The sequence below is a fragment of the Lonchura striata genome, chromosome 1 (assembly GCF_050655825.1).
Source record: "Lonchura striata isolate lonStrDom1 chromosome 1, ASM5065582v1, whole genome shotgun sequence".
Lineage (NCBI taxonomy): Eukaryota > Metazoa > Chordata > Aves > Passeriformes > Estrildidae > Lonchura > Lonchura striata.
Window position 1 is genome coordinate 73336282 of NC_140703.1, and position 27514 is coordinate 73363795.

At 35.6% G+C, this 27514-nt stretch overlaps 1 protein-coding gene across 5 annotated transcripts in view; it reads left to right on the forward strand.

Annotated features, from left to right (window-relative positions):
- The window catches only part of XPO4 (exportin 4), a 72856-nt gene that overhangs the window by 36766 nt on the left and 8576 nt on the right, over nt 1–27514 (forward strand). For 3 of the 5 annotated variants that reach the window (XM_077781467.2, XM_077781468.2, XM_085580583.1), the window contains exons 6-17: nt 672–825; nt 10000–10112; nt 12522–12679; nt 12940–13114; nt 17145–17321; nt 19227–19369; nt 19485–19630; nt 20902–21079; nt 22399–22558; nt 24165–24334; nt 25294–25468; nt 26563–26856. In XM_077781467.2, coding sequence (XP_077637593.1) covers nt 672–825; nt 10000–10112; nt 12522–12679; nt 12940–13114; nt 17145–17321; nt 19227–19369; nt 19485–19630; nt 20902–21079; nt 22399–22558; nt 24165–24334; nt 25294–25468; nt 26563–26856 — 2043 coding nt within the window. The remainder of the gene's footprint in view (nt 1–671; nt 826–9999; nt 10113–12521; nt 12680–12939; nt 13115–17144; nt 17322–19226; nt 19370–19484; nt 19631–20901; nt 21080–22398; nt 22559–24164; nt 24335–25293; nt 25469–26562; nt 26857–27514) is intronic. The other 2 variants (XM_085580603.1, XM_085580598.1) reach the window with 1 other exon arrangement.

A 27514-nucleotide genomic window follows, 5' to 3' on the forward strand; every position in this document is an offset into this window, starting at 1 on the left:
ACACTGTATGCCTAAAAGCATTTGATAGGGCAAATACTGCAAATGCAGATACTGGGTACTTCAGGAAAATTGATAATGCATTTTTTAAAAACTTGTATCAAAAAGGTGCAACCCTTTTGTGCCCATTTTATGAATGTAGAGCTACTGATCTTTATGCTGTTGGACTCTAATTCCTTGGCTACCAATTGCAAACAAAATGAATACTCTGTGGAACAATGATAGTCTTAAATATAGCTTTGGTTTAAAGCCAAGGAGAGCTATGTATGTATTTAAAAATATTATTGCAGATGGTGTAGTCTGGTTGTCTCAGATGTATTGTTTGGCCAGTCAGAAATGTTTAAGTGAAGGCATTGCTTTAAACTGTTGTGGAACAACTTACCAACTTTTTTTCATGCCAAAGACCAGCTCTCTTCTCCACCACTTAATAAAAACATATTGGTTTTTTATCTTTTAACAACTGTATTTATGTGAGGATTTTTTTATAGTTTTTGCAAACAGAATTAATTTTGACAAAAGGGGGGATGCTCACTGGTAATTTTGGAGTAGTTCCTGTATTTTAATGAAAATAGGGTGAAACTGGAAGTTTTTATTCTCTGGAAAAGTATTTCTTGTTGATCAGCATTTCACTAATGAGCGAGATACTGAATGTGTTGTGTTCATCCTGACTGCAGGAGGATGACCTGCGGCAGATCTTCATGCTCACAGTAGAGGTACTTCAGGAATTCAGCAGACGTGAAAACCTCAATGCTCAGATGTCTTCAGTGTTTCAGCGTTATCTTGCACTAGCCAATCAGGTCTTAAGCTGGAACTTCCTTCCTCCAAATTATATCCTTTTCATGACAGGCCCTTTGTTTCCCTTGACTTGGGTCACTTCTTAGGTGAGGAGTAAAGTTTTTGCAAGGAGAGTAAAACATAGAACCATTGTGTTTATTTCTTGATTTATGTTTTCTTCCATTAGTGCTTTTTGTCTCCACCATGCTTACTAAGAGATGTTTACATACAGAAGCTTCTGTTGGTTTTCATTAAAGCTTAAAAGTATTTTACATAAAAGAGAAAGTATACAGAGTACCCACCTTTTACAGGTTTATGGTCTGTCTGGTTTGTGCAGGGAACAGGAAATGTACAATATGCTACTTCAGTGTAGAACTATATGGTGAAGAGTCTAAGCCCTGTTCAATTTTTATGCAGAGATCTGATCTGTCCCACTTTTCTTCCTTAGAGAAGAGGTAGGGACAGGCAGATGCCCCATCATGCAGGAATATGCATGTTCATGCAGGTGAACCAACTCCCCATAAAAGAACATGGTATATCTTCAGCCTGAAAGAAAGTATTTGGTACTCGGGAAAAGAAATGTCAACCTTTTACACAGGTGCCACTTCTTCCATTTTGATATTTTTGTGATGTCTACTGTTCATTAGTCCAGAGAAAGGAGGAGTTGGAAAATAGAGGAGAAAATGGGAATAAGAAAGAGAAAGGCTCTTAGCAAAGGAGAGAAGAAAAAAAAAGATATAAAAATGCTCAATCCAAAAAATGAGCTAGACAAATATTGTAGAAATACTCAATCACACTCTGTATTTAATAGAGGTTTTAGATAGTACATGTAGTAAATCAATATCACACCTGTATTAATAGCCAGACTACCTTTGAGAAGCTCAGTAAACTTTTAAGCTGGGTTATAAACTTTTTTCTTAAAACTTCTGAAATTCCTACCAAGTTATACATACTGCAGGAATCTTGATGTTGCTCTTAAATCTACTGTGAAGGATTTTATTTGCTTTTCTGGTGTGGCAGTCAGAAGGTGATACCTGTGTGTTTTTGTTTTCTTTTAGTCTGTTCATTGTGCAGCAGGCAGCAAATTTATTGGAAACTGGATATTCCTTGGTTCACATCTGTAAAACAGAATGCCAGTTATATTGGCTTTGAGAAAGGTTCCATGGATTAAAAGTAAATAACCTGCTTCTATTCATCCCTGAAGTGATTTGGTAGGGGTTCAGAGAGGAATTTAGTGCATGTGCCTATAAAATGGAGACTGTAGTCAAATTATTCCACCTTATAAAAGTCTTTGGAAGTGGACTTGAGATTTCAAATAGAAATGAAATGCTCTTGTATTGTGCAGTGGTGGTTCCCTCTGAATTTTAGAATGGCTCTGCACAAACTATGTAGTCCTATGTACAGAATCATAGAATTATAGGAAGTTGGAAGGGACCTTAAAAATCACCCATTTCCAACCCCCCTGCTATGGGCAGGGACACCTTCCACTAGACCAGGCTGCTCAGAGCCCCATTGAACCTGGCCTTGAACACTTCCAGGGTTGGGGCATCCACAGCTTCTCTGAATTTCCTCTCAGTTTGTGCCCATTATTTATTCCTTGTCCATCACTGCAGATCCTGACAAAGAATCCCTCTACAGCTTCCCTGTAGGCCCCTTTCAGACACTGGAAGGTTGCTACGAGATCTTCACACAACCTTCTCTTCTGCAGGCTCCAGCAGAATAGCCCCAGCTTTCTCAGACTGTCTTCATAGGGCAGGTGCTCCAGTCTCCTATCAACTACATGGCCTCCTCTGGACTTTCCATCAATTCCATGTCCTTCTTATGTTGGGGACACCAGAACTGTAGTCAGTATTCCAGGTGGGGTGTCAGAGGAGCAGAGTAGAGCAAGAAGTTTCCTCCTTCAACCTTTTGATGCAGCCCAGGATGCAGTTGTCTTTCTGGACTGTAAGTGCACATTGTTGGCTCATGTTTAGTTTTTCATCAACTGTCACTCCTAGCTCCTTCTCTGCAGTGCTGCTTTAAATCACTTCTAACCTGTTGGTGTGTCTGGGATTTTGGTATAATTCAAAAGTGAAGGCTGTAGTTCTTCATGAGCTCTTTGTCCTTGGCTAAAGTTTGCACTGGTGGAGCCAGATAGAGAGGTAGATGTCCGCAACATGTGGAGCCTTGGAATTCCAGCTTTCCTTTATACATCTGTATAATATTAAGTGATTTAAGTGCTAGTAAATAAATGTTACTAGAAATACCAAAGCAAGCCATACTACTGCTAAGATTAATCATATTTTCTGCTATTTAACCTACTTTAGATACTACATCTCTTAAACAAGTTCTGGCCATTTCTGGAGATCGGATGGACCAAAGTGCTCTTAATGGATCAATTTCAAATATTTTTGTAATTTCTCATCCACCTGATACCATATTTTTATTTTCTACCATTGGATGCTTCACTTTGCTGAAAGAATTACAGCACCAGCTTGGGTTGTCTTTATTTATGTATCAACCTGTGTTCACAGAAGTTGGAATATCATCAGTCATCCTTGAGAAAAATTAGTCTTAGCTGCTAAATATTCAATAACTCTTGGGGTTTACAGTGCCATGCTGATTGTATTGTGGCATAAATCTGTTTTCCTTAAGATAACCTCTTTAACTGTTGGTTGTTAGCTCATGGGCAGTGAAACTTAGCTTGGCTGTAGTTTCTAAATGGATAGCACATTTTATAAGAATGTGAGAATTACTGTGTTGATTGATTGGTTAGAGTCCTTTTGGTGTCCTCTTTCCAAATCTCATTGATAGTACATATACTGCAGCAATGGGCATGAATTTAATACCTGAAGCATGGAGTAAAATGATCCATTGTATTCTTAGGTATATATTTTTTTCTTTAGTTGGTATTTCCCCTGGCAAGATAGTATTGATTCTCAGTATTCCCTGCAGCATCACAGTAATCTGCAGTAATTTTAATATTAATTACATCATAATTTATGTCATTTATGTAATATTTAGCAAGATTCTTGTCTCTTCAAAAAGGGGAAATAGCATAAATGTGCATCACCTGTATGGTGGTTCTTGCAAAGTAGCATATTATTCAAATCTCCAGGCTGTAAGAATTGAATCAAAACTTACCACTTCTCAAGAGTTCTGTGCTATTACAGGACAACTTTATAAATGTTGCATTGTTAAATGTAGTTTTGGACAGTGTTGCCACCAATTGTAAGAAAAGTTGTGGTAAGTCTGCATTGTCTGTTGCTACCATGAAAAATGCATTCTGGAATACCCACCTCATTGAGCAACAAAGGAAGAAATTCTAACTAATTTCAAGTTGGAACTCAGTATTTTTTAATTATCTTGGGATGTAGTGCCTGCAGTAGGAAGGACAAGGCACAGTGACCTAGGAGGCCTCCCTTCAGTCATGTCCAGTTTCTCCTATTTCATTTTCCAGCAATCATCTATTGTTATTTTTATCTGCCACCTTGAGATATTAGTTTACCCGGTGTTTGTGGAGGCTTCAGAGATAGTATCTTGTGGCATGTTGGCTTCTGCACAGTTTCTTTTTTCAGTACTGTTACAGTATTGTTAAATATTATTTACTTGGATGGAACTAGTTTTAACTGCATCTTTTCTAAAATGAATGCTTCAACTAATTAAGGAAGTACTTAAGGATGATCAGTACTAAAAAGTACCACTGTCTCCTTTGCAAAAATTCCTTCAAGAATCTGACTTTCAGTACATTGTGAGTACCCAAAGTCTCCAGTTAAGAAGCTGAGTGTTGTTGGGCTGTAATACACCTTGGCATGGACATAACACATCTTGTGAAGTCAGGATGTAATTATAATTTTTATAATTTTATTTCCAGAGATATTTCGCTTGTCAACTTTGGGATTTTTCTTTTCCTGGCAACCATATTCTAATGGACTTTGGCTGAATGTCCTCAAATGTAAAGGTTCTTGAACAGAACATAAGAACTGTGCGCAGCTGTCTCCCATCTACAGAAAGGTGTCTATTATCTGTCATTAGGAGCTGTCATGGAAGTACTTATCCCTTATTCAATGTATGGATTACAGTACATGAATAAAGAGATACTTGAGCTTTACTTCTTGTTTTAGATTTAGTGCCTGTACTTGCTTGGAGGCAAGCTGGCAAATTTTGAAGTGAATGTAAAATAGGGGATTTAAAATGCAGGTTATGTAGACCTAGTGGTTTGCACTCTACTGATACACATCATTGCTGTTCCATTGGAATTGTTGGTGCCATGGCAGTTGTATGAACTGAATGAAGCTTTTGTCTGATCTGAACATTTTTGTGTTCGTTGGCCACACACTTAATATCTCTGTTTTGAAAATGTCTTTTAAACCTCAAGCCAGAATGAGACACCTGTCTGGGAGGTTCTGTGAACCATATAGTTCTGCAGACTTCTAAGATTTGAACTCAGTCCAGCCCAGATTTGTAGCATCTGTTGTGCATAATGGAAGTGCATGAAAATGATACAGAAAACTCAAGGCTGATTTTGAGGAATGGTTCAAGTTGGCATTGCTGCTGAAAAAGCATCTTGCCATATCACATCCCATGAACATGATGCTCAGCAGGGAACCACCCGGCTAAAAATGTGGTGGGGCTTTTTTAGCAGATTTTGGCCCCTGGTTTGATTTGTTGCACAGCTACAGAAATTATTCTACCTGTACCAAGGAGTGACAACACTGATTTCTTCAGCAGCATGGCTGCTTTCCATAGGCCTTGTGTTTGTTAGCAGCCTGGAATTATCCTGAATTTACTGCAGCAGTCTGTTCTTATCTGAAAAATGAAGCATTGGGGCACTATCCTGTCTATTTTTTGTGATATAGAGCAAAATTCAACGTAACTAAAACAGCTGTATTTAAGAGAGCTGCATTTTACTTTTATCAGACCTTTATCACCTACCACTTCTAGGTGAAAACTAACCTGGCTTTGAAATCCCTGATGGTTAGAAATGATTTCTAGGACACTGTGTTTTCTTGTCAGTTCTTTCTAACAACTTTTTAAGACAACATTGGGAAAACCCAAGAAAATTGGAAGATCCCCTGAATTCTGTCATAATTGCACTAAACATATTTGTATTGATGTTGAACTTTTAAACAATCTTTCATCATTTCCGTTTTCCTAAATGAATTCTGTAATCAGTTCAATATAGGAACATCTTAACAGCATTAATATCAGAAGAGGAAAAGAGACCAGGAATGATCCTTTTTGGGGAGGGGACCAATATTTTTCTTTCTTGCCCCAGTGGTTTTTAGGTTTCCAGTCTTGCAGCAATGGTTACAGCACCCTGGATGGCAGCTGATATGTGGTGGAAAGGTATGACTCCTGAGCCACATCTGTGTGGCAGCCACGTGTGCGTGGGTGCTTTACGTGCTGTTAGGCTGGAAGTGATCAGCTTGTGTATCATAAGCTGCATAACTGTAGCAGCAGAATGTACCAAGAACTGCAGAATCCACATGGGTGGTCATGAGCCTTGGAACTGGCATGGCTCTGGAATTGGCCAGGTTTAAAATTAGCTTGGGTGTTCCTGCACTTCCTACTCCTGTTCCTGCAATCTGAGTCCAGTATCTCCAACACAAAGTATTGTTTCATTCTCGTGACTGTTAAGAATACTTGTGTTTAATAGTATTTAAGCATATGCTCATTGTCCTGGTTGCTGGATGTACTTGCCAAGAGTGTATGGTATGGAAAGGTCTGTGTAGGATTTCTCCATAGGGGGCAGCAAGCCTCTGCAGCAATTTTAGGCAGTTGCTCCTTAGACTTATTCCATGTGCTTGGCTCATTAGCTAGAAAGCTAGAGGAGGTCTTAAAAATCCAGATAAAAACAGTATTTGACATAACACTGGAGGGCAGGTACCTTTCTAATGCAGTTTATTTTTAAAATGTAAGTCTATGACAGGCAGAAAGTCGAGAAATATTTCAAACAACAAAAGTAAAGATTAAAATTACTTTTAAGAAAGATATTCAGACCTTAACACTCCAGGAGTTTTCCCTCCTTTTCTGAAATGTTTCACTTCTGTGCACAAACTTATGAATGGGGTTCTAGTAGAAGAAATCCCAGCTTTGTTTTTTGAATTCCAAACTTACTGTTTTGTGGAAGAACAAGCCTTCCCTCTCTTGGCAAAAAGATTGTGGCATTCATTCTCAGATACTGGAATTGGTTGAAGTACTGAAATAAAATATTATAATCCCTCATGACTACCTTAGGATATTAAATATTTTAATATTCATCTTCACCTATCAGTCCCTTCCTGGGACAGAGGCTAGTGAGTGAGAGGAAAACATTTGTTGGGTTTTTTTTTATTGTTTTCTTGTTCCTCCAAGAAGCACATAAAACCTCAAACTATTTTGCTTCTAAATTAGTTTTGAAATAAAAGAATTATAACCTTGAAAAAACTACTGTTATTTTTCCATCTCATGAAAAAGAACCAAGCATAGAGCTAATGTCTACATGCATAAATTTAGTCAAAGATAAAAGAAAATATCTTTTAACATTATGGTTTTCTAGTCTTCCTCTCTAGTAATAATCACCATAAGGACCTTATCTTACACTAAGCCATCTGATTATGTTTATATGATCTTTAATAGAGTTCAGTTCACATCACTGAATAATCTGATTCATGCAGAAGATTCCAGTCTCTGAAGGAATCAGTGTCCTAAGCCTTGAAAAATGTGTGAAACATTGACATGCTTCTGGTAGCTGTTTGTTAGCCTGGATTTCCATCTAATTCAAGGTGAATTTTATTAAAAGTTTATCATTCCTCAATAGACCCGGGAATGTTAGAAATATTTGTATTATTACCAGAAGTGATTTACAGTTGTTTTTCATTCTGGAAACAAAAAAATCTCTCCAGGATGTCATAGTGGACTAATCTATCATTTATCTATGTTGTAAGTTTAAATCATAAGCTTGAGTGCTTAGAAAAAGTGTTTTGCTCATTCTGTACTTTTTGGTTTTTTGTAAGTCTTGACAAGTAAGTTAATTTTGGGTGATGAAGAGTTCATTTGTCCTGTGTGCACCCATGTATGAGGTAATTTGGTGTCATTTTTTTCAGGTTTGGCATAACTAGACTGCTGCTACTAAGACCAAACTGTAGCACAATGTAAGCTGCAGTACTTGTGGCAGTAAGCATCTCCACAGCCAGTTTCTGCTAATGCTTGCATACATGTGTACATGCTGGAAAATGGCTGCAAGATCTCCATGATAGGTGGAGTCATAATTTGTAATGTTCAGTGAACAGATATTTTACCCACAAATCTCCTATTGTCAGATGTGTCACCAGTCCATTAGTGTGAGAAACAAGACTAAAAATAACAGGATAAGGCTTCTAAATATTGAGTCTTGTTAAAATAGTGACAGCAAACTAGTGCTTTTTTCATGCCATGTGAAAAGCATTTTGTAGCTGGTCCCCTCTGTAGACTCAACCTTAGCAAAGAGTAAATTTATCACAGATTGGTGTTTATAATTGTCTTCTGATAAAACATTCTTGCCAATAGCTTATTGGAGAGTCACAGCAAAGGACATAAGGACATTCTTGTCAGTAAGCAATTATTTTAAAATACCATTTTGACGAAGACATTCTAAATGGGAAGGAAAAAAGGCATTGCTTAATTTGTCAGATAAAATTAGTTTTTAATTTAGAATATTACTCCTGATAAAGGATCCTTGCATGTGATAATTTCATGCATGTATAATTTTTTTTTTTTCTGGGTAGAACCATCTTTGATTAATTAAACTACATCATTTTTTCAGATAGAATCAAAGTAGAAAATTCTGTGACTTTTAGTTTTTTGCCATCTGAAATAATGCAGATCTGGTTAGTTCAGCATACATTGAAAATGTTGAAACTGCTTTTTAATATAATCTTGAAAATTGTGAAACTGCTTTTATTTTGCACTAACGTGAAAACCCCTGATTGTTCTTACATGCTGACAGCAGTCCTGGGCACATACAACAAGTGTAGGTCCACTTGGTACTGGACTGTGAAAAAAGTCCCTTTTTTTAGAGTGTGGTTTTGCAGTGTCATTAGGAATTTTGTTTTGTGGCAGAACTCAGAAGACAAGTATAAATAAACTGAAATTGTGTATCCTGCTTTGTGACACAATTTTTCATATTAGACTACTTGCTTGCTTTAAATACTGCTCACTTAAACAAAACCCATCAAAAGTTAAGGAGTCTACTGTTTTGAAGATGCCATTGCCAAATTTATTTCATTCTAGACATAGAAATAGTTTCTTATAGGCATTTTATAGTACCAGATTACTTACACTACAAAAGGTAACGTTCATCAAGTAAATTATGTGCAGCTGAATATGCTGCTACCTACTCTGACGGTTGGGTTAGAAAGGGATCAAAGAGGATAATGTAGGGTTTAAGAAAGACAAATAAAACATTAGTAAAACTGCTTTAACTTAGCAAGTACTACTTGAAACGGATGGTGTCAAAGAGAATTACTTCAAAAATTTTTTTGATTAAAACTGTTGTCTGATCAGACTGACAGAGAATTGAACCTGTTTGTTTAATTGTGTTTGCTCATGTCTCTGTTTTTCTGTACTAGAATATTTGCAGAATTTTGTAAATTAAGTTACGCCAAAATATATGGTGAGAGCTGAAATAGGTGCAGCAAAGTTGTGTCTTTACAGCATGCACATTTTTCATGAGCGTCTCTTACAAACATGTTGAATGTGACAATGCCTTGTGCTGACTTGTGCTTTTGTTCTTCTCAGAGTGATTAGAAAATGTAGATTAATAGAGGGCTAACATATCTGCATTCTGTGACACATATCTGGCTAGTTAGAAAAATAGGATATAGATTTCAATGAGCTATCTTTAGCTATGGTAAGGCCTTTTTAAAAGCTGCCAGGAAAATTTTTTAGAAAATTATTTCCTATTTTGCATAAATTTTAACACCTGTTAATTGCGGTTGCTTTTTTCCCTTCTCGCTGTGTCACATTAGACACCCTGGTTATCAAAGTGATCGTATCGCTATGGTATGTCTCATAATTATGATCAAACTGTTATCTAACATTCCTGGAGCATTCTTTTTTTCAATACTTAATACCTTTTATTCCTTGGCCTCATGCATGAATTATGCTGTGTATGTGAAGAGGCTTAAAGTTTGTTTCCATTACATTCTTTCTGAATGGATCCTGTTGTATCTAGGATTTTTTTAAAGCCAAGTAGGAATGTTATTGTTGACCTTGACACCAGATAACTGGGCAGACATTATATAGCTATGTTTGAATCCTCACAAAATGTGATGCTAAAGCCAACAGAATCCTGGCGCGAGACCCTCCTGGACAGCAGAGTTATGGAGCTTTTCTTTACAGTAAGTTTCTTTCTTCAACTTTCATAGTCCAGACCACAGGGAAAGCAGCTCCTTCCTGTTCTAAAACTGTGTTGTCGGACTCTTCCTTTTGCATCAGGTAGGAATGATTCTGTTCACTTCAGCTTGCTTATCTAAACAAAGACAAGTATTGTCTTTTTCCAAAGGTACTGAATTTGTATTTTGCTTATTAATTGCTTTAAATTGGTGACGACTAGTGACAGAAAAAAGTTTATAGTTATCTCAATACGTTTTATACATTTAATACTTCTGGACATGTACTCATCAGACAAAAGCAAGCACGATGAACAGTGGTAGAGTAGTGAATCTTTCAGATAAGGTGTAACAGCTCTCAGAAAATATCAAATGTGTAGTGTGTGTTTGCTGATATTAAAGCATATGCTCAACAGAACAGCTGAAAATAAGTGATGTAGTTTTCTAGCTACTTGCAGCATACAGAATTATACATCTCTTTCCTCAGCACAAAGGAAATCAACAAAAGTTAAAGTAGAAGAAGTTAGAATAAGGAAGAGGTAGTGTTGGGAGAGGGGAATGTAGTACTCAGTTCTATAACTTAAAAGCCCCACAATGTTAAAAATTGATAGAATTGCATTGCTCTGTTTTTACAACTGTTGGGAGAAGTTTGTAATCATCGCTCAGCTAGGACTTACTGCAGCAGCAACATATATTGGCTTATAAATTCATTTGCTATGCAGTTTGACTTAGGTTACATCTCTTGGGATCTGAGAATTCAACATTCTCAGGCTTTTTTTCATTTTTGCAAAACAGAGAAATGTGCTCAAAGCTTGGACAAAGTTGTTATAAGACAATGTAAATGTAACTCTGCAGTGCTGCTTGACAGTATGTGTTTGGATGTATGTCCTTACTTGATAGGATTTTTGAAAAATTATTTTTTTTTTTACTGCAAGTTTATCCAGCAGTTTTGAAAAGGTGAAAAAAAACACTGGCAGAACTCTCACCAGCTACACACAATCTGAACAGCTGTCTAGACTATCCAGACAGTTGCTACTGTCAGCTGTGAACCTCTACATGCAAATAACTTTTTGGCTTACATGTTAACCCTTCTTCTATGTTTAATAGTATGAAGTTGTCAGAGTTTGAGTTGCATATCTGTTTCCTTGATTGCTTTACAATTACTTATTTGTGATTAAAAGAAAATTTAATAATATGCAGATTTGCTTTAATACATTTACATTTTACTTAATAGTAACCAAGGCTTGCCTGTATTTTAGTATTTTTGAATAAATGCTAGCCAGGGCAGTATGCTGTCAGTTCTGGTTTTAGATTCCTGATTTGCAGTGGTTGAGACTTGCAGTAGTAGTTTGCTCTTTGAGGTAATGTAAGTAAATTGTAGTAATTTTTATTCATTTTTCTGATCTGAGAAATTTTAATAACCTTGCAAAAGTTGGCAGGATTGCTGTATTAGAGTGAGAGCCTTCATTTCTAATCTCAGCCTTGTGTGGGACATATATTAGGAAGGGGTATTTCTGTTGCAGGGTTTATTTCTCCTACTAGTTTGATCTTTCAGGGATTAACTGTGCAGCTAAATCAACTAGTTATGAGTTGGGTTAACTTGTAACTATAACACCACAGAGAAGTGGTTAGTGTTTTAAGAGTACTTTTTGGTATAATATTAGTGAAATAATTTAGCTAAATTTCATTTCTGTGTGAAAAAGCTACTCTATATTTGCTATTTATTCAGTAAATATTCTGTGAATAAATAGGCATGAGCCTAAAAAAATTCTTTAAATCCATACTTGACTGATTAAAATAAGTATGTAAGAATATGTTTACTGAAGTAGTAAGATTCAAATCTAGAAAGTCTCAACAACAGAAATAATGACATAACAGTTTGCACAAATGCAGGAAGATTACTGTTGGCCTTGTATAATATAAGGGTGTTTCCAAGGAAGTGATGCGTTCATTTTTGTATATGTCTTCAGTGTTTACCTCTGCTAAAGAAGCATCTATATAATCTTGATTGAACTTGTTGACTAACTTTAGCAAGACTCTATAGCCTAGGCATAGTTAGCATAATAGAGATGACTGTCATTATTGCTGTTTTTAGAAGGAGCAGCATGTCTGACTGGCTGGCATCTGTTTCTCTCTTTAAGACATAACATTCAATAGACAGTTCAATTTTCAACATGTAGGTGAGCCTTAACTAAATGTTAGTTTGAATGAGTTAATTCAAGGCTTGAGATTGTGTGAGCTGAGTCACGATCTTGATGTTTGCCATGGTTTAGAGAGTTGCAGAAACCCTTGTATTTCAGACCGAGTGGAAGTTATAGTAAGCTTTTTTTGGTGTGTGCTCTTTTGGATTGAGAGCCATGTGACTGTTGTAAGAACACCCTGTTTTCATGTATTATTAACTACCTCACTTCCTGAAAGGTACATCGAAAAATCAGAGAAGATACAGATATGGCCCAAGATTCATTACAGTGCCTGGCACAGCTGGCATCTTTGCACGGGCCGGTCTTTCCTGATGAAGGTTCACAAGTTGATTACCTGGCACACTTCATTGAGGGATTACTAAATACTATCAATGGGTATGTATGTCTGCTGTCTAAATTTAGTTGGCATCTTTTAATCTCTAGTTTGGACTGTAGCATATCTGTGTGGAGAAGTGGTATGGCTTGCTTATTTCTGGATGTAATTTGTGCTTACTGTTGGATTGCTTAAATTGAGAAAGGGCAGATTAAAGTAGGTGGTGCTTGTTATGAAATAGATTTATTGAAAATGTATCACCAAAACCAATTCCCTTTTAGCAATTTTCTTAATGGCAAAAAACTGCTATTTCTATCTATAGAATCGAAATAGAAGACTCTGAAGCAGTGGGAATTTCCAGTATTATCAGCAATCTGATAACTGTATTTCCTCGCAATATTTTAACGGCCATTCCAAATGAACTTTTCTCTTCATTTGTTAACTGCCTCGCACACCTCACCTGTTCTTTTGGAAGAAGTGCTGCCTTGGAAGAAGTGGTAAGTAGCTGCTCTAAAAAAAGTGGGTAGCCTTTTTCACTTCTGGTTCTGGTAAACATAAGTGACATGAGAATTGGCTATTTTGTTAACCACTGAATTTACAACCGTTATTTTGTCCTGAATATTTCTATATTTCTGAAATCAGATACGAGAGGATTTTCTTTTTATTTCATGCAATGTAATGAACATAAGTACACAGTGTGCATCTTTCAGACTTCCTTTGATTTAAAGTCCATCTTAATTTTTTAAGTGAACTGATTAATTTAAAATATTAAAGTCTAAAAGTATTGCTGACTTGCTGTTGTAGATAATGAACAAGCTGCTGTCTTGAACGTATGGACAGACTGAAACTTAACTGCTGCCTAGAGTTCTGAGTCAGGAGTTTGAGTGTAGCCGTTGAGATGTTGTTAACATCATGTATCTAAGCTGTTCAGATCATTCCTTCATTGCTGACACAGTTCAAATGGTAATTGTGCATACAAATCTAGCACAGGAATTAAGAGGATTATTTTCTTTCAAACTTTGGTTGTAACATTAAAGGGCACTTGGCATCACCCAAGTGTTCTACACCAAAAAGTTGCATTAAAAATAAAAACTACCAAGGACACATAGTTTAAGGAAAATAATGTAAGAATTAAGGTGAGTAATCTTGCACTTCAGCTATTTATGTGCAGTGGCTATAGGTTTAAAATGAAACTATCAAGATACTGACTAAGACTTCCCCACTATCATGAGAAAGGATGATTTTCTTTGTTTTGACAGTTTGGTGCAGTGACAGAGTGAGTTTGAAAATAATTATAAAATAAAAGTTCATGAATGTGTTTCTTCACCAGAGAGCACAGCTGTATTAATTAGCCTTCATTGCAGAACATTAGATCATGTCTTTGCTGCAAAGTTAAAATGTATTATATTTGGCCCAGTGCTCACTTACTTTTTTCTTTTTTTTTCATGTCTTAATCAAAAAATTGATGGTTAAATTTAGAATCTAAAATAGAGCTCCTTTGCAAACTTCACTGGTCAAAATTTGTGTACTTTTAAGATTTTCTAGTAGAATATTGAATACTTATTCTGTTGTTCACCAGTACATTTAGAAATGCTCCTGAAGCCTTTATAAGATTCATCCATAGATAGCTATCATTTTAATTCAAAGGAACTGAAGGGATGTTGTTTCCTCAGTTAGCACCTTGTTACTTGAGAACTAGAATACGCAATCATGTTTAATGAAAATAGTGCTCAACATGATGCCATTTAAAACAATCTCAGCAGGAGCTTGCACTAGCTTGTACTACTGTCTGGTGCAATGATACCTTTTTTTTTGCATCCCTGAAAACAATCTTTTGGCTTAGGCATGTCCTGGCCATGGCTAATGTGTTCCCTAAGTTTCTTTTAGAATGCATGTGGTGATACTTTCTGTCAGCTCATGTGCTGTCTGTAGTTAAGAGCTTTCTGACAGATAAAGTACTTGTTGGGCTCAGTAGAATCTTCAGATAATATTCCTGGAACTTTTCAGAAATAAGAAATACGAGAGAATGTAAGCAAGTGTACTTCTTAGGCTTTGCTGATTGGTAAAACTGTTTTCCTCATATTTCTAATATGTCATATGCCAGCAGAACATACCATGTGAACATGGCAGAAACCCCATAAAGTACAAGCAATATACTTAGAGGAAGACCTGCTGTGAAAACTGTCAAAATATGGAGATCCTGAATCAAAATCTGCAAGCTACTTCAAAGCATCTAATACTGATTTTCAACCACAGAGAAAACGCCACAATCCAAGCATCATGTTTGAATGCTTGTTTCACATGTTTGTATAATTGTTTCACATTAACCTGCTAGTTTGAACTGGGGAGATTGGCTGAAGGAAGGTGAAACATTTACCTGAACCAGCTACACTGGTGGAGAGAAGGCAGTAAGCTGCAGCAGTACTGAGGGTTAGTTTATGGGGCAAGGAGGACCAGTAATCTCTTCCTTCAATGGCACTGGGTGTGAGAGAGGATGCTCATCCACAGCTATGCTCTGCCTTGCTCAACACTTAATGCTTATGCAGAAGTAGAGTCAAATAGTCCACCTGAATTAGTGAAGAGTATGAACAGGATGTTGGATGAAAACTCCAATAAAAATTACATTAAAGGCTTATTTTTCTCCAAACAAATATTAATGTATTGTTCCTGTTTAATTTTATTTTTTCAAATATCATGTGATAGCAGAGATCATTCTGAATTTGGTCCCCTCTGCTGTACTTTAACTCTTTGCAGCTTGTTGCTGCTTGACAAACTTCTGAAGTGTTCCCTTCTTCAAAGGGTCAGCAAACTAGGAAAGAGGAAGGACTGAATTTCTTTTTGTTTCACGGAGAGGAAATTAAGAAGAATTGAGCATCTTTGCTTTACATTTACTGGGTTTGTCTTGCTTCTCCTGAAGATCTGAATTTTGATCCATCAGAATGATTCTGCTCCCAGTCTGCAACATGGCATCTTTGGTAGCCATAGTAGTAGATAATCTGAAACAAGAATTGGGATATTTTAGTAAGGTTTCTTTGGGACCAGATTGGTTCAAGATGGATAAAATCTTTCTACTGTTTGGGCATTTATTTTATGGAGGTACTTATTAGTCCTAGATTTGTTATGAGAATATCTCTAAGTATTGAAATAATTTTTCTTCATGGCATTAACTTTTTTATTACCTTTTCAAATAAATGAATTGGCCATACTTGAAGGTATTTGGTTCTTCATAAAAACATGTCTGTTTATTTGTTTATACTCTATTAAAAATTTAAAATCATATATATAAGTTATAGATGTAAATATATTATATACATGTCAAAATACTTCAGGACTGAATGACTGCCAATAAATTCATGTGTCTTTAGCTAAGTTTTAAAAAGACACATTTTGGTGTCCTTCCTAAATTTATGACTTTTGTTAGTGTTGAATACAATTTTGCCTCTCTCCTTGTTACCTTCAGGTTTTGTTTTCACAATTGCGTCAGTATGTCACATATTTTAACTTCTGGAAATATGACAACTTTGCAGTTACAAAAGGATGCTGTGAAGCTATCTTGGAATGCTTCCAATGTGATATCAGTTTTTCCTCTTAATCAGTCATCCAGATAGTGTTTTCTTTCCCTTGCCTGTTTATCCAGCCATGTTTGTATCTTCACTGGAAGTCAGGAATTCTTGTGTCTGGAGCATGATTAAGACCTTAATATCTCTTTATTTCATAATTGAACCATTTTACTAGCCTTTGCTATCTCAGGGTAACTTCTGTGAGCCATCCTGTTGGCTAAAACTTGAGAAGACAACATCTTTAGTAGGATATTTATCTGTACAGTCACACTGAAGTTTTTGGAAGTAGGATGTATTTACAAAAATTCAATTTTTGCATCAAAACAAAAAGTCAAGAGTTACATTAAAAATACTTCTAAAAAGAAATGGCCACATTGCTTTTTGGATTTTTTAGTTTGCCTGCAACTCTAGACTTTGTTTTTCAGAGGAGTTATATCCTTTGGCAACTTATGTACTATGTAAAAGCACATGAAAAATTAAAAAGAAGAAGCATCAGTTGAAATGCACTAAGTAATTAAAACTGCAGGTTTATTCTGTTCTAATTCATTGGGTTTGGGTTTGTTAATACAATGAGAAGTTGGGCTTCATCATCAAAACTGGCTACTGTAATAAGGTTTCTTGAACACTTGTGATCTTGTAGTGATTTCATCTGGAATCATTGTTTTTTCTTTCTCTATATTTCAGAGATAGTGGAATACCTATAAATCTATATGCAACATGAGATGAAGAGAAATAGCTAAACACATTGACAAGTTTTTAAAGCCTAGCAGGCATGAAAGCTGCAGTGACCTTTTTGATGCATTGCTTCAGATCGTTCTGATATTTTCTTAGCTATCCTTAGGTCCTATTTTTTTTTGTTTCAACAGTAGAAGAACATTTGTAAAATAATAATAAATATAAGTATGTTCCTCTGGTTTAGCTTAGTAATAAGATTTTTTTATTTGTTTTTTTTTTTCATCTCTTACAGCTTGACAAAGATGACATGGTATATATGGAGGCATATGATAAATTACTGGAATCTTGGCTTACTTTGGTCCAAGATGACAAACATTTCCATAAAGGTTTCTTTACCCAACATGCTGTTCAAGTCTTTAATTCCTACATTCAGTGCCATCTAGCTGCTCCTGATGGCACAAGGAATTTGGTAAGCCTTCATTGTAGTAGTTTCGGATGGTAACATACAGTAACTGGTCCACAAATTTTGGTGTCTCTATATTACATAGCTCAAGGCAGCTAGTGTAGAATTGCCATTTATGACTTTGGAAATCCTCTCATTTCATTTTATTTGGAAATGCAAAAAAAAATTGCTGAACTTAGTACTCAGTTCTGATTTCCCAGTCCATTTCTCATTCTGGAGGGAAACTAAAGGAATGTAAAGTTGGAAATCACTTCAAAAAAAAGAAAAGTAAACCTGTAACTCACATCAATGCATATCTTGTTCTTTCCACGGATACAGTGACTAAACTTTTGACCTTCCTTCTGGATTAGAATTTGAGTTAAAATTCTCAGTGAAATTGGGGACCTTTTTTATGATTGTTGCCTCCCATGCAGTATCTTCAAAATATAACTGACATGCATAAATATCTGAAAAAATGTAGACTGACTGTACTCAAAGTGGACGAAACTTGGAATATCATGTGGTCTTTTTGGATAAAATAAATTCCCAGTTGAGTTTTTGAACAGTTGACTGTCTAGAGAAAATGTACAGGTACATCAAGTATCTCTTGAACTATTGAAAAAGAAAGATGATTTGTCTATTTGCCAGAAATCTGGATCTTACTAAAATAGATTCTTATACAGACAGTTGGATGTAGATGTTGGAATTGGATGTTGAGTTAGTTATTGCAGAGATTAAATTCAATAACTGTATAAAATCTCTCTTTAATTTGATGCTGTGCAAAGATCTCAGAGATACCTCATTCTGAAAAGCACTATGTAAAACATAATTCTACTATCTCAATATGTAACAGATGGTAATAACAGTGCCAAAACTGAAAGAAATATTTCACAAGAGAGCTTTGAATTCATATCAGGCGGTCTTGACATAACTTGTATACACAGGTTGATTCATGTCATTCTGTGAGATAAGTCATTTATCCCAAGGGTAACCTTTAAAAGCCACAGCTGGCATTTTAGAATGCTTCTTGTTCTATATCAAAGCAGTAACAGGAACTTTCAGTCTCTGCTTTGAGAACAGAGGCTTACCCTTCAATAAACAGCTGCAACTTTGAAGTTGCCAAAAGAGAAGGATTTGCTGGGTTACATAAAGAAAAGATGAGTTAAAAGCACTTTGCATAAGGAATTGTGTGTGGATTCAGTTTTCCAGGGCCTCTATAGAAACAAAGCAGACTGATGGCTTTCTCCACCTCCTGTATTTTACTTTGTTACTTGCATAAATTTTGTTATTAATAGATAAGAAAGAAACACTTAATATTTATACTTGGTTTCTGCATATCATGGTTCATCTCTCCAAGGAATAAGATCTGATTATAATTTAAATAGTTTTAGAATGCAAGCAAGAGAAGCTTTGAGAAATTGAACAGTGCAATTTCTGCATCAGCAAGAAATAAAACCGAGATCATCAAGATTATTAGTTTGCTGTTTTCTGAGTTTATAGCATTTACTTTTAATGTACTTTTTTAAATGTAGTAGTACTTTTTAGTACTACTATTTCCCCTCAAACAATAGGTTAAGGGAAACATTTAATGCAGGATCTAACATTCATATCATCATGAAAAATACTGCCTATTACATGATTTATGTAAGATCTCAGACAACTGAGAACTACTGAAATGTTAGCAAATGAACTGAATGTGGTGGCATTTTGGTAATGAGTTTGTGAAATGCTGATTTTAAAACAATATGAACCCATATTGTTGGCTCTGTTTAACTCCTCTTTGTCTAATTTAGTACAAGTCTGTTTTTCTTAAATGCAAATTATCATGCAAGAAAAAGCCAAAATAATTGGCTTTTATCACAAAATTGTGATAATGAATTTAACAAGTATGACTCTAACTGGTTGCTTCTAATTTTGTTGAAATAACCAAAGACTGCCAATGGTGTGGCCTCTCGGGAAGAAGAAGAAATAAGTGAGCTGCAGGAAGATGACAGAGACCAGTTCTGTGACCAGTTGGCCAGCGTAGGCATGCTGGGGAGGATTGCTGCAGAGCACTGCATACCTCTTCTCACAAGGTAAGTACAAAAAAAATAGTCATGAATGCAAATCAATAAAGCAGTTACATAGGAAAAGCCTAGTTTTGCCAAAACATTTTAAAACCAGAGAAGCTACTTTGTTATTTGTTCACAGTTTGTTAGAAGACCGAGTGACAAGGCTCCATGGGCAGTTGCAAAGACATCAGCAGCAGTTACTTGCCTCACCAGCATCAGGTTCAATTGACAATAAAGTGCTTGACGACCTGTATGAGGATATTCATTGGCTTATTTTAGTCACAGGTTAGTAAACAGCTTTAAATAGTACTTATTCTGGTAGTTTTGTTGCAGCTGGAGCACCTCAGGAAAAAAGAAAATCCCTGTGTATCAACTACTCTTGACTGACTATACATTTTATCCCTTACAATGATTTAGTCTTATATATATAGTCTTATAAGAACTTACAAAGTCCTTGTCTTACTGTCATCTGCCTTGAATAACAGGAATATTATCTCTAATGATTACCTCATGTAAAGATTCCATCAATATCCATTGGAAATTCCTGCAACTAGTTTTGTTATAGATTTTTTGAGTTGTGTTATCAGTCAACCTAGTCCAGAGAATTAGTCTGTTCATGTATCAGTGGCTGGGTGCATATGACTTTATAAAGGAACCAACATGAGATCAGAGTAATGCTGATAGAGAATCATGTTAAGTTCTAGACTTTCTCAGTGCTGATGATCCATGACCTGCTATTTTGTTACATTTTGGGGAATTTAGAGCCTTTTGGGTTTGATTTTTAGATGGTGAATATTTTACTTAAGTTTGCAAACATAGCAACAACTAAGTCTGTACTTTGCTTGGAGAAGTGTATAACGTATGAAATATCTGGGGGACCTTTTTGAAGATCTGTTTTTTTAGTTGCTCTCAGAAGTTGACATGGTTGTGTTTATTATATTTTTGTAACATTGAGATGGAGTTTGTAGCTCACAGATGGTTATGAGGTCAGATATCAAAAACTACAACTAAAGCTGGAATTAATATTATCTAGATACCAGAGTATTGTATGAAAACCCATGCTTCAACTGATCTGCTGTTGCTAGGCAAGGAAAACTGTGTTACAACACATGTACTTGAGGTCTGAAAGACTGACAGATTTGAGATTTTAGCAAAACAGAAGTCGCAAATGATATGGACTCAGCACAGAAGGCTTTTTTACCACATAGCAGAGGAAGAAAAAAATGACAACAAAATGTTGTTTTGTCCTTCCCCCAAGTAGATGAATTGAGTGTAGCACTTCTACATGAAGCAAAACTTGTCTTTTTTTTTTTTAATTGGTTTTTACATTGGTGGTTTCTTTTTCCAGTCTTGATTTCTTGTCACTGTAGGTTTTTTCCTACTGAATGGCTTTAAGGATTCTAATTAACTTTTATGCATTTAAGCAGTGTTAGGGTCTGTACAAACATTTGATTCTGGTGGGATATCTGCAGTTAAGCCTATGGATTCTTTAATCAGAAAGCCACAAGTTAACCTAGGGTAGAAAGTTGTGATCACTCTTTCTTTTTTAATGTAAGGCTACCTCTTGGCTAATGATACTCAGGGAGAGACTCCGCTAATACCTCCAGAAGTAATGGAATATTCCATTAAACATTCAGCTGAGGTTGACATCAATACAACACTTCAGATTCTGGGATCTCCGGGAGAAAAGGCCTCTTCCATCCCAGGGTACAACAGAACTGATTCTGTAATTAGGTAAGGGTGCATCTTGTACTGTTAAGTGTATTAAATGTTTTTTCAGAGAAGAAAAAAACTTTAGAATGTGAGTAGACTTCTGTGAATGTGAAAAGTAAGCAGTATGTAAATACTGGATATTGATAAATGAAAGATTGACCTGATAGTCTTTATAGACGTCATAAGCCAAAGTCTGGGGAATATACAGAAATGTTTTTTGTATTTCTACTGAAGACCCATCTTTGATCTATTTTTTACAGAAAATCCTTAAAACTACTGAAGTAAAAAAAGTTGGCAGATCAAAATCTTTAGATAATGTATACTCTAAAATTCATTCAGCACATATACATCTTAAGGAAATGCTTTCCAGAACATCAGTGAGCTTCTCTACTTGGAATATGGGTTACTGCCCAAGCTTGGCAGTAGCAGAAATATTGATCCTCACAGCTTGAGGAATTGTTGTCAATTATTTACAGACATCACTGTCAGCCTATAAAAGAAACAGGAGAGAGTTCCCTTCTCTTTTTGCAAGAAGGCTGATGCTCACAAAGGAGTCAAGTTTGAATCCTCACACTTCAGAAGATTGCATTCCACTCTTAGCTGACATGGAAGAGTCTTCACCTAAGATTAGTTGTTGCATTCTTTAAATATTTTCTTCTGGGAAGAAGGTAGAAAAAGTGTACCTTAATTAGCAATGATGTATGTTCCTAGTGTTTAGAATGTTAAATACTGCTCACTTATACTATTGGCCACTTCAAGAACTTGCCATCAAACAGGATTACTTTATGCATTGTCTCAGTGGTGGGAATAAAACCAGATGAAAATAAGGAGAGAGTTGAGGCCCTTGAAATGTCTTCAAGAAATAAGCCACTGTCAGCTCCTAAATTTCTTATGCACAATCACATTCTTATGAAATTCAATTGATGTACTTCAAGAGTAGCATTTAATGCAGTTTTATGGAGGGATTGTATTCATGTGATCACCTTGTGATTTACTGTTTCAGCCTATTGCCCAGCAGTAATTAACAAGACAAAAATAACTGGTCATTTCTGTATTTGTTTTTTGGTATGTTTCACAGTGCAAACACTGCACAATTAGAACACTTTATTAAACTTAGTGGTGCAAGAAACTTTTTGGAGGATATTTGCTCTATTTTCTCTCTCTCTTACTGTGCATTTCAAAAACAAAAAATTCAGGTGCTTTTTACTTGATTGGAGCTGAAATGTTTTGTATTATCCTGATCCTTCTGTAATTTTTTGTGAAAAATGAAAGTGGTTTTGGTAGTTGCATTGCCTCTCCCAAAACTGCTCTAGCATCCTCATTGTATTTTAAATCTGCAGGTTGTTATCTGCTATTTTAAGAGTGTCAGAAGTAGAATCTAGAGCAATAAGGGCAAATCTTACACACCTCCTGAGCCCCCAAATGGGCAAAGATATTGTATGGTTCCTCAAGCGCTGGGCAAAGACTTACCTCCTAGTAGACGAAAAGTTGTATGATCAGGTAAGGATATAACTTTTATGAAATTATTTGTGAATATTAGGCATAATATTATCCTGTGAATGTAGATGTCAGTGTAGCTATTTAAAAATGCAATGCTTAAGTATTTTTAACATTATATGGGTTGTGATTTATTTTGGAATTTGTTTGAAATTTTATATTTTCTCCTATTTGCTAATTAGAAATTTAAGTTTTTAGGGGACTCTTGTACATTTTGCTGTAAATGTATTTTGTTTTTGGGTAGCCATTTCCATATCAGAATAACATATCGCTCCTGGGCTGCAGGGTGAGTGAAACTCACTGACTGCAGTGATGTTATATATGATGTTATAAATTGTGACTGTCCATCAGATTTTACATTTCATCTCCCAATACAGTGATTGTTCTTGATCGTGATTGAGTTAGATACCTAACACCATTACAAGGTAGTATACATTAGCTAATGTCATGCTACTTTCTCTCCTCATTCTCATTGCATATATCATGATTTCAACACTGTGTTCTTTGTAAAGAGCAACTTCTTACCATGCTTGGACAGCACTAATCACAATTAGAACTTGATTGATCCTGATTTTGCTTATCAAACTAACTGTAGTCCAGCTAGCTCACAGAGGCCATCCATTCTGAGGAGGTCCTGTTGGCTCTAATTTTTGAGAAGTCTCCTCCTCCTCCCCTTTATTTGCACTACTGAAGCAACTAAGAATACTAACGCTTCAAGGGGCCTCTCCTTAACAATAATAGATATCACACAGACTTGTAAATATTTGGAGTCATATTATTCGTCTTATACATATAGCACAGCTAAGAATTCATAAAGGTACCAGTTCGGCAAGGATTTGAGATCATGTTAAAAGGAGATCCATGTGAAAAACAAAGTGTCTAGGAAATGCACGCATTTAGTTTGTGTTGACATGTGAAAGTGATTGAAACCTCTGTTTAAACCTTATGCTCAGTCACATATATTTCATGAGTTCTTAAAGGTAGAAGTGTTAGTGATGTGCTGACCTGAAGCCCCTGCACAATTACTACAAAGTCTTTGGATTTCACCCTTGAGAAACTTTCTTTAACAGTAGGAGAGCAGGCAATTTCAAGGAAGCATATTTTAATGTGCCAGGACCAGAGTGTGACATGTTTTCTAAAAGATGTGTAGATTGAAGGAACCATCTGCAGAAAGCAGATGCAGAAAAATTGATGTGGAAATTAATTTTTACAAGTTTCTATATAGATCAAGAACTAGTAATAATATTTACCACTGAATTTTGAGGAATTATGTCTTAAATTCATGGAAACACTTTTCGGAGGTGATTTTGGGATCTTTCTTTTAATTATTAAAGCTTTTGAACTTTCATTGGCCTTAAAAGCTAGACAAACTCAAATCTTTTTTGTAACAAGGTTGAAACTTTGTTTTAGATGTTGTGCTTAAAATTGCAAGATAAATTTGGCAAAGATTTTTCTATTACAGGTATTCTTTGCCTTTGTCTATGTAACATTTATGTAATTTAAGTAGGAAAGAAGTGACAGCCTGAAAAGTATTTGCTGACAATGATTGCCATACACTTTTGGATTCTGGCTTCTGTAAAACTCACTCATTTTAATGCTTTTCTTATAGATAAGTCTGCCATTTAGTACAGCATTTGGTGCTGATACAGAGGGTTCCCAGTGGATTGTGGGTTACCTTTTAGAAAAAGTGATCAGTAACCTGGCAGTGTGGAGTTCAGAGCAGGACCTTGCAAATGATACTGTACAACTGCTAGTAACATTAGTGGAAAGGAGAGAGCGGTAAGTTGCTATACCTCTGGAAGTCAAAAAGTTTCTTTTGCTTCCTTTATAGTTTTTTGGCCACAGTAATCCAGATATAGGGCACTTCATATTCATGTCTCTGTAAGTCAAATTACTTTAATAACATACTATAACTGCAAAAAACACCACAAACTTGTCTGAGAAGCAGAGGAGTGAGACCTGTATTTGACAAAACATCACCTAATTTTTATTGCTGTTTAGAAGTGCACTCTCCTTCCCTACTTTTGTGTCTCACTCTTAAACAGTGAGAAAGGAAAACTCTACTGGTCTCCACTCTTATTGCAAGGATTTTTGTGTTGCTGTTAATTCTTGTTAATTAGGAGTTCAAAGACTGGCTAAGCCAGTATAAAATATGTTTTGTTAATCTAAATTTTTTTTTTTAAATATAGAATTTTGTGGATATAGTCAAATTTCAGTAAGTTTTCTTTGATATTGTAAACTGTGAAGCAAGAAATTGTTGAATGCTTTATTTATGTCAATTGACATGCAATTATGCATGGAATCATACATTCACAGTCTACTGAAAGACTGTTCTGAAGTATGAGGATTTTAAATGTTTGAGGATTTTTCTTTTAAAAAAATTAAACCCCACAGGAACTAGTTTTGGAATAAATTGCTTATTTTATTATGACATAATGAGACTAAGCTTTTAATCCATGCAATATGTACATTAACTCTTATGTGTATATGTGTGTAAAACTAAAGCACTTCCCTGCTTTTCTCCTGTATGAATTGATTTATTTTCAGAGTATATACTTTAGAACTCTGAGAGCTGAGGCATTAGTAAGATGAAAATCAAAAGGCAATTTAGCCTCAGAATAAAGGAATTTAAAAAAATATAGCAACAACAAACTTCTGGCAACTGCTAGAAACCTGATGTGCTCTTTTCATACAATTTTGTGAAGTCTTTAATGAATTTTTTTTTTTCCCTCTTTTAGGGCAAACTTAGTTATCCAGTGTGAAAACTGGTGGAATTTAGCTAAACAGTTTGCAAGGCGAAGCCCTCCTCTTCACTATTTGTCTAGTTCTGTTCAGAGAACACTAATGAAAGCTTTAGTTCTAGGAGGTTTTGCTCATATGGATACAGAAACAAAGCAACAATACTGGACAGAGGTAAGCTATTTTGATACTTCTCTTACCTCCATATAAGCAAGCAGTGCAACAAGTTAGTTTAGGGAATTTTATAGTGATACAAAATCAATTTGTTTAACATATTTTGATATTCAATACTGATGATTTTTTTAAATTATTCTCTCTTTGATAGTCAGTACTTGTATCTGTTGTATCTAAATTGTGTCTAAAACATCTTAACCCAAAGAGAAACCGCTAATAATTAATTGAAGGATTTGTGAAGCAGATAGTAGAGCAATATGTTTGAAAGAGACTATTATGGAAGATGAAAAATTTCCTTTGCACTGGGACATTTCTTCCTTTCTTTTTAATTTTATGGTGTTGTGACTTATTCTGTTATCACTTAATGATAATGATAGTAAGTAAAAAGCTGATGTGGATTATAATGAAGAGTCTTGACCAGCTCTTTGTGCCCTGGCACCATTAAAGCTCAGATATTTGATACCAGAAAGGCTGATGCTAGAAAGCAGCTGAAATGGCATAAGGAAGCACCATGTGACTTTGTAAAGCATTGACCTTCTGATAAAAACATGTTTTTATTGGCAGAGCTACAAAATTAGTGATTTAAGGTAAAACTGTAATGCAGTAGAAGTAATTGGGGGAAAAATCAACTATTTTTGTGGAAGCTTTTAAATTCAAAATACAGACAGTGACAAAAGTGATTTTGCTATTGAGAATCATAATGTGGCAAAGATAACTCTGAGCATTAATCTTAATGGTTTCATTAAGAAGCTGTAATGATTTTTTGCCCTAATGCTGAATTTGAAGGGAATCAAATGCTTTGAGCCAGAGGAAGTAATTTTTATTTGTTTAAATACTACAAAATTACCTAAAATATCTATAGAGGTGCTCATTTTGACACCTGCCTGCAGGCCATGATGGACAATGGGAAGCACTACTCGCTACCACTTCTACTTGCATTAATGTGACAGATAATGACATAACTGAGCCATTAGAAATTGGAAGTGATTGATGTACTGCCATGCCAAAAGCAATGAGTTTACTAAGTGATTTAAACCTCACATCTTATATAATAGTATGCTTATCTTAATGTGACTTTTCTGAAAACATTCAAGGTTCTTCAGCCACTTCAGCAGCGATTTTTGAATGTGATAAACCAAGAAAACTTTCAGCAGATCTGCCAGGAGGAGGAAGTGAAGCAGGAAATCACCGCTACATTAGAAGCACTCTGTGGCATTGCTGAGGCTACCCAGATTGATAACGTATCAATTCTCTTCAATTTCCTAATGGACTTCCTTAATAATTGCATTGGATTAATGGAAGTATACAAAAACACACCAGAGACTGTTAATCTCATAATAGAAGTCTTTGTTGAAGTTGCACATAAACAAATTTGCTATCTTGGAGAGGTAAATACAACCAGAAGGGGAAGGAGGGGGCAGAGTGTGTGTGCACATGCTTGTAAATGTATATACATATTTGTAAATATATCTACAGTGCTATTCTTTAAACAAAATTTAAGGTAATGATTTTTATAGAGAGAAAGAAAGACTATATGGACACGTGTTAAGGACTTCCTTTGTTTTAAAACATACACTTAAGAAGACTAAAACAGGACATTTAGACTGTTCTTTTTTTACCCATAAATTTAACCACAGTTCATCACTAGTCTAACTCTATGGATGGGTAGCAAAAGAGGACAGACTATGTTGTGTACTTTTTTTATAACAATATCAAACTTCTCTGAAGTCTAGTCTAGGAGAATTGCAGCAGTGTTCTATGTGGCAAATACTACCATAGAAACCATGCCTTAGTCCTAGGCAAGGCATTAATAGATCCCAAGAAGTTCACAGTTAAGATTTTGAGCTTGTGTAGTGCACTTGCATCTTTGCACCGTTGGCTGATTTTGTTTTTGCATCTGGAAGAGTTCCTGCCTATTCCATACTGAATATGCACAGTGTATTGTGGATCCAAACTTCTGTAAGTGTGTCCCAGGAGATTTTTTGTTGGTAATCTAGTTTGTGAGATTAGTGAGATATGTCAGTCTGTCCCAAACTGCTCTTGTCT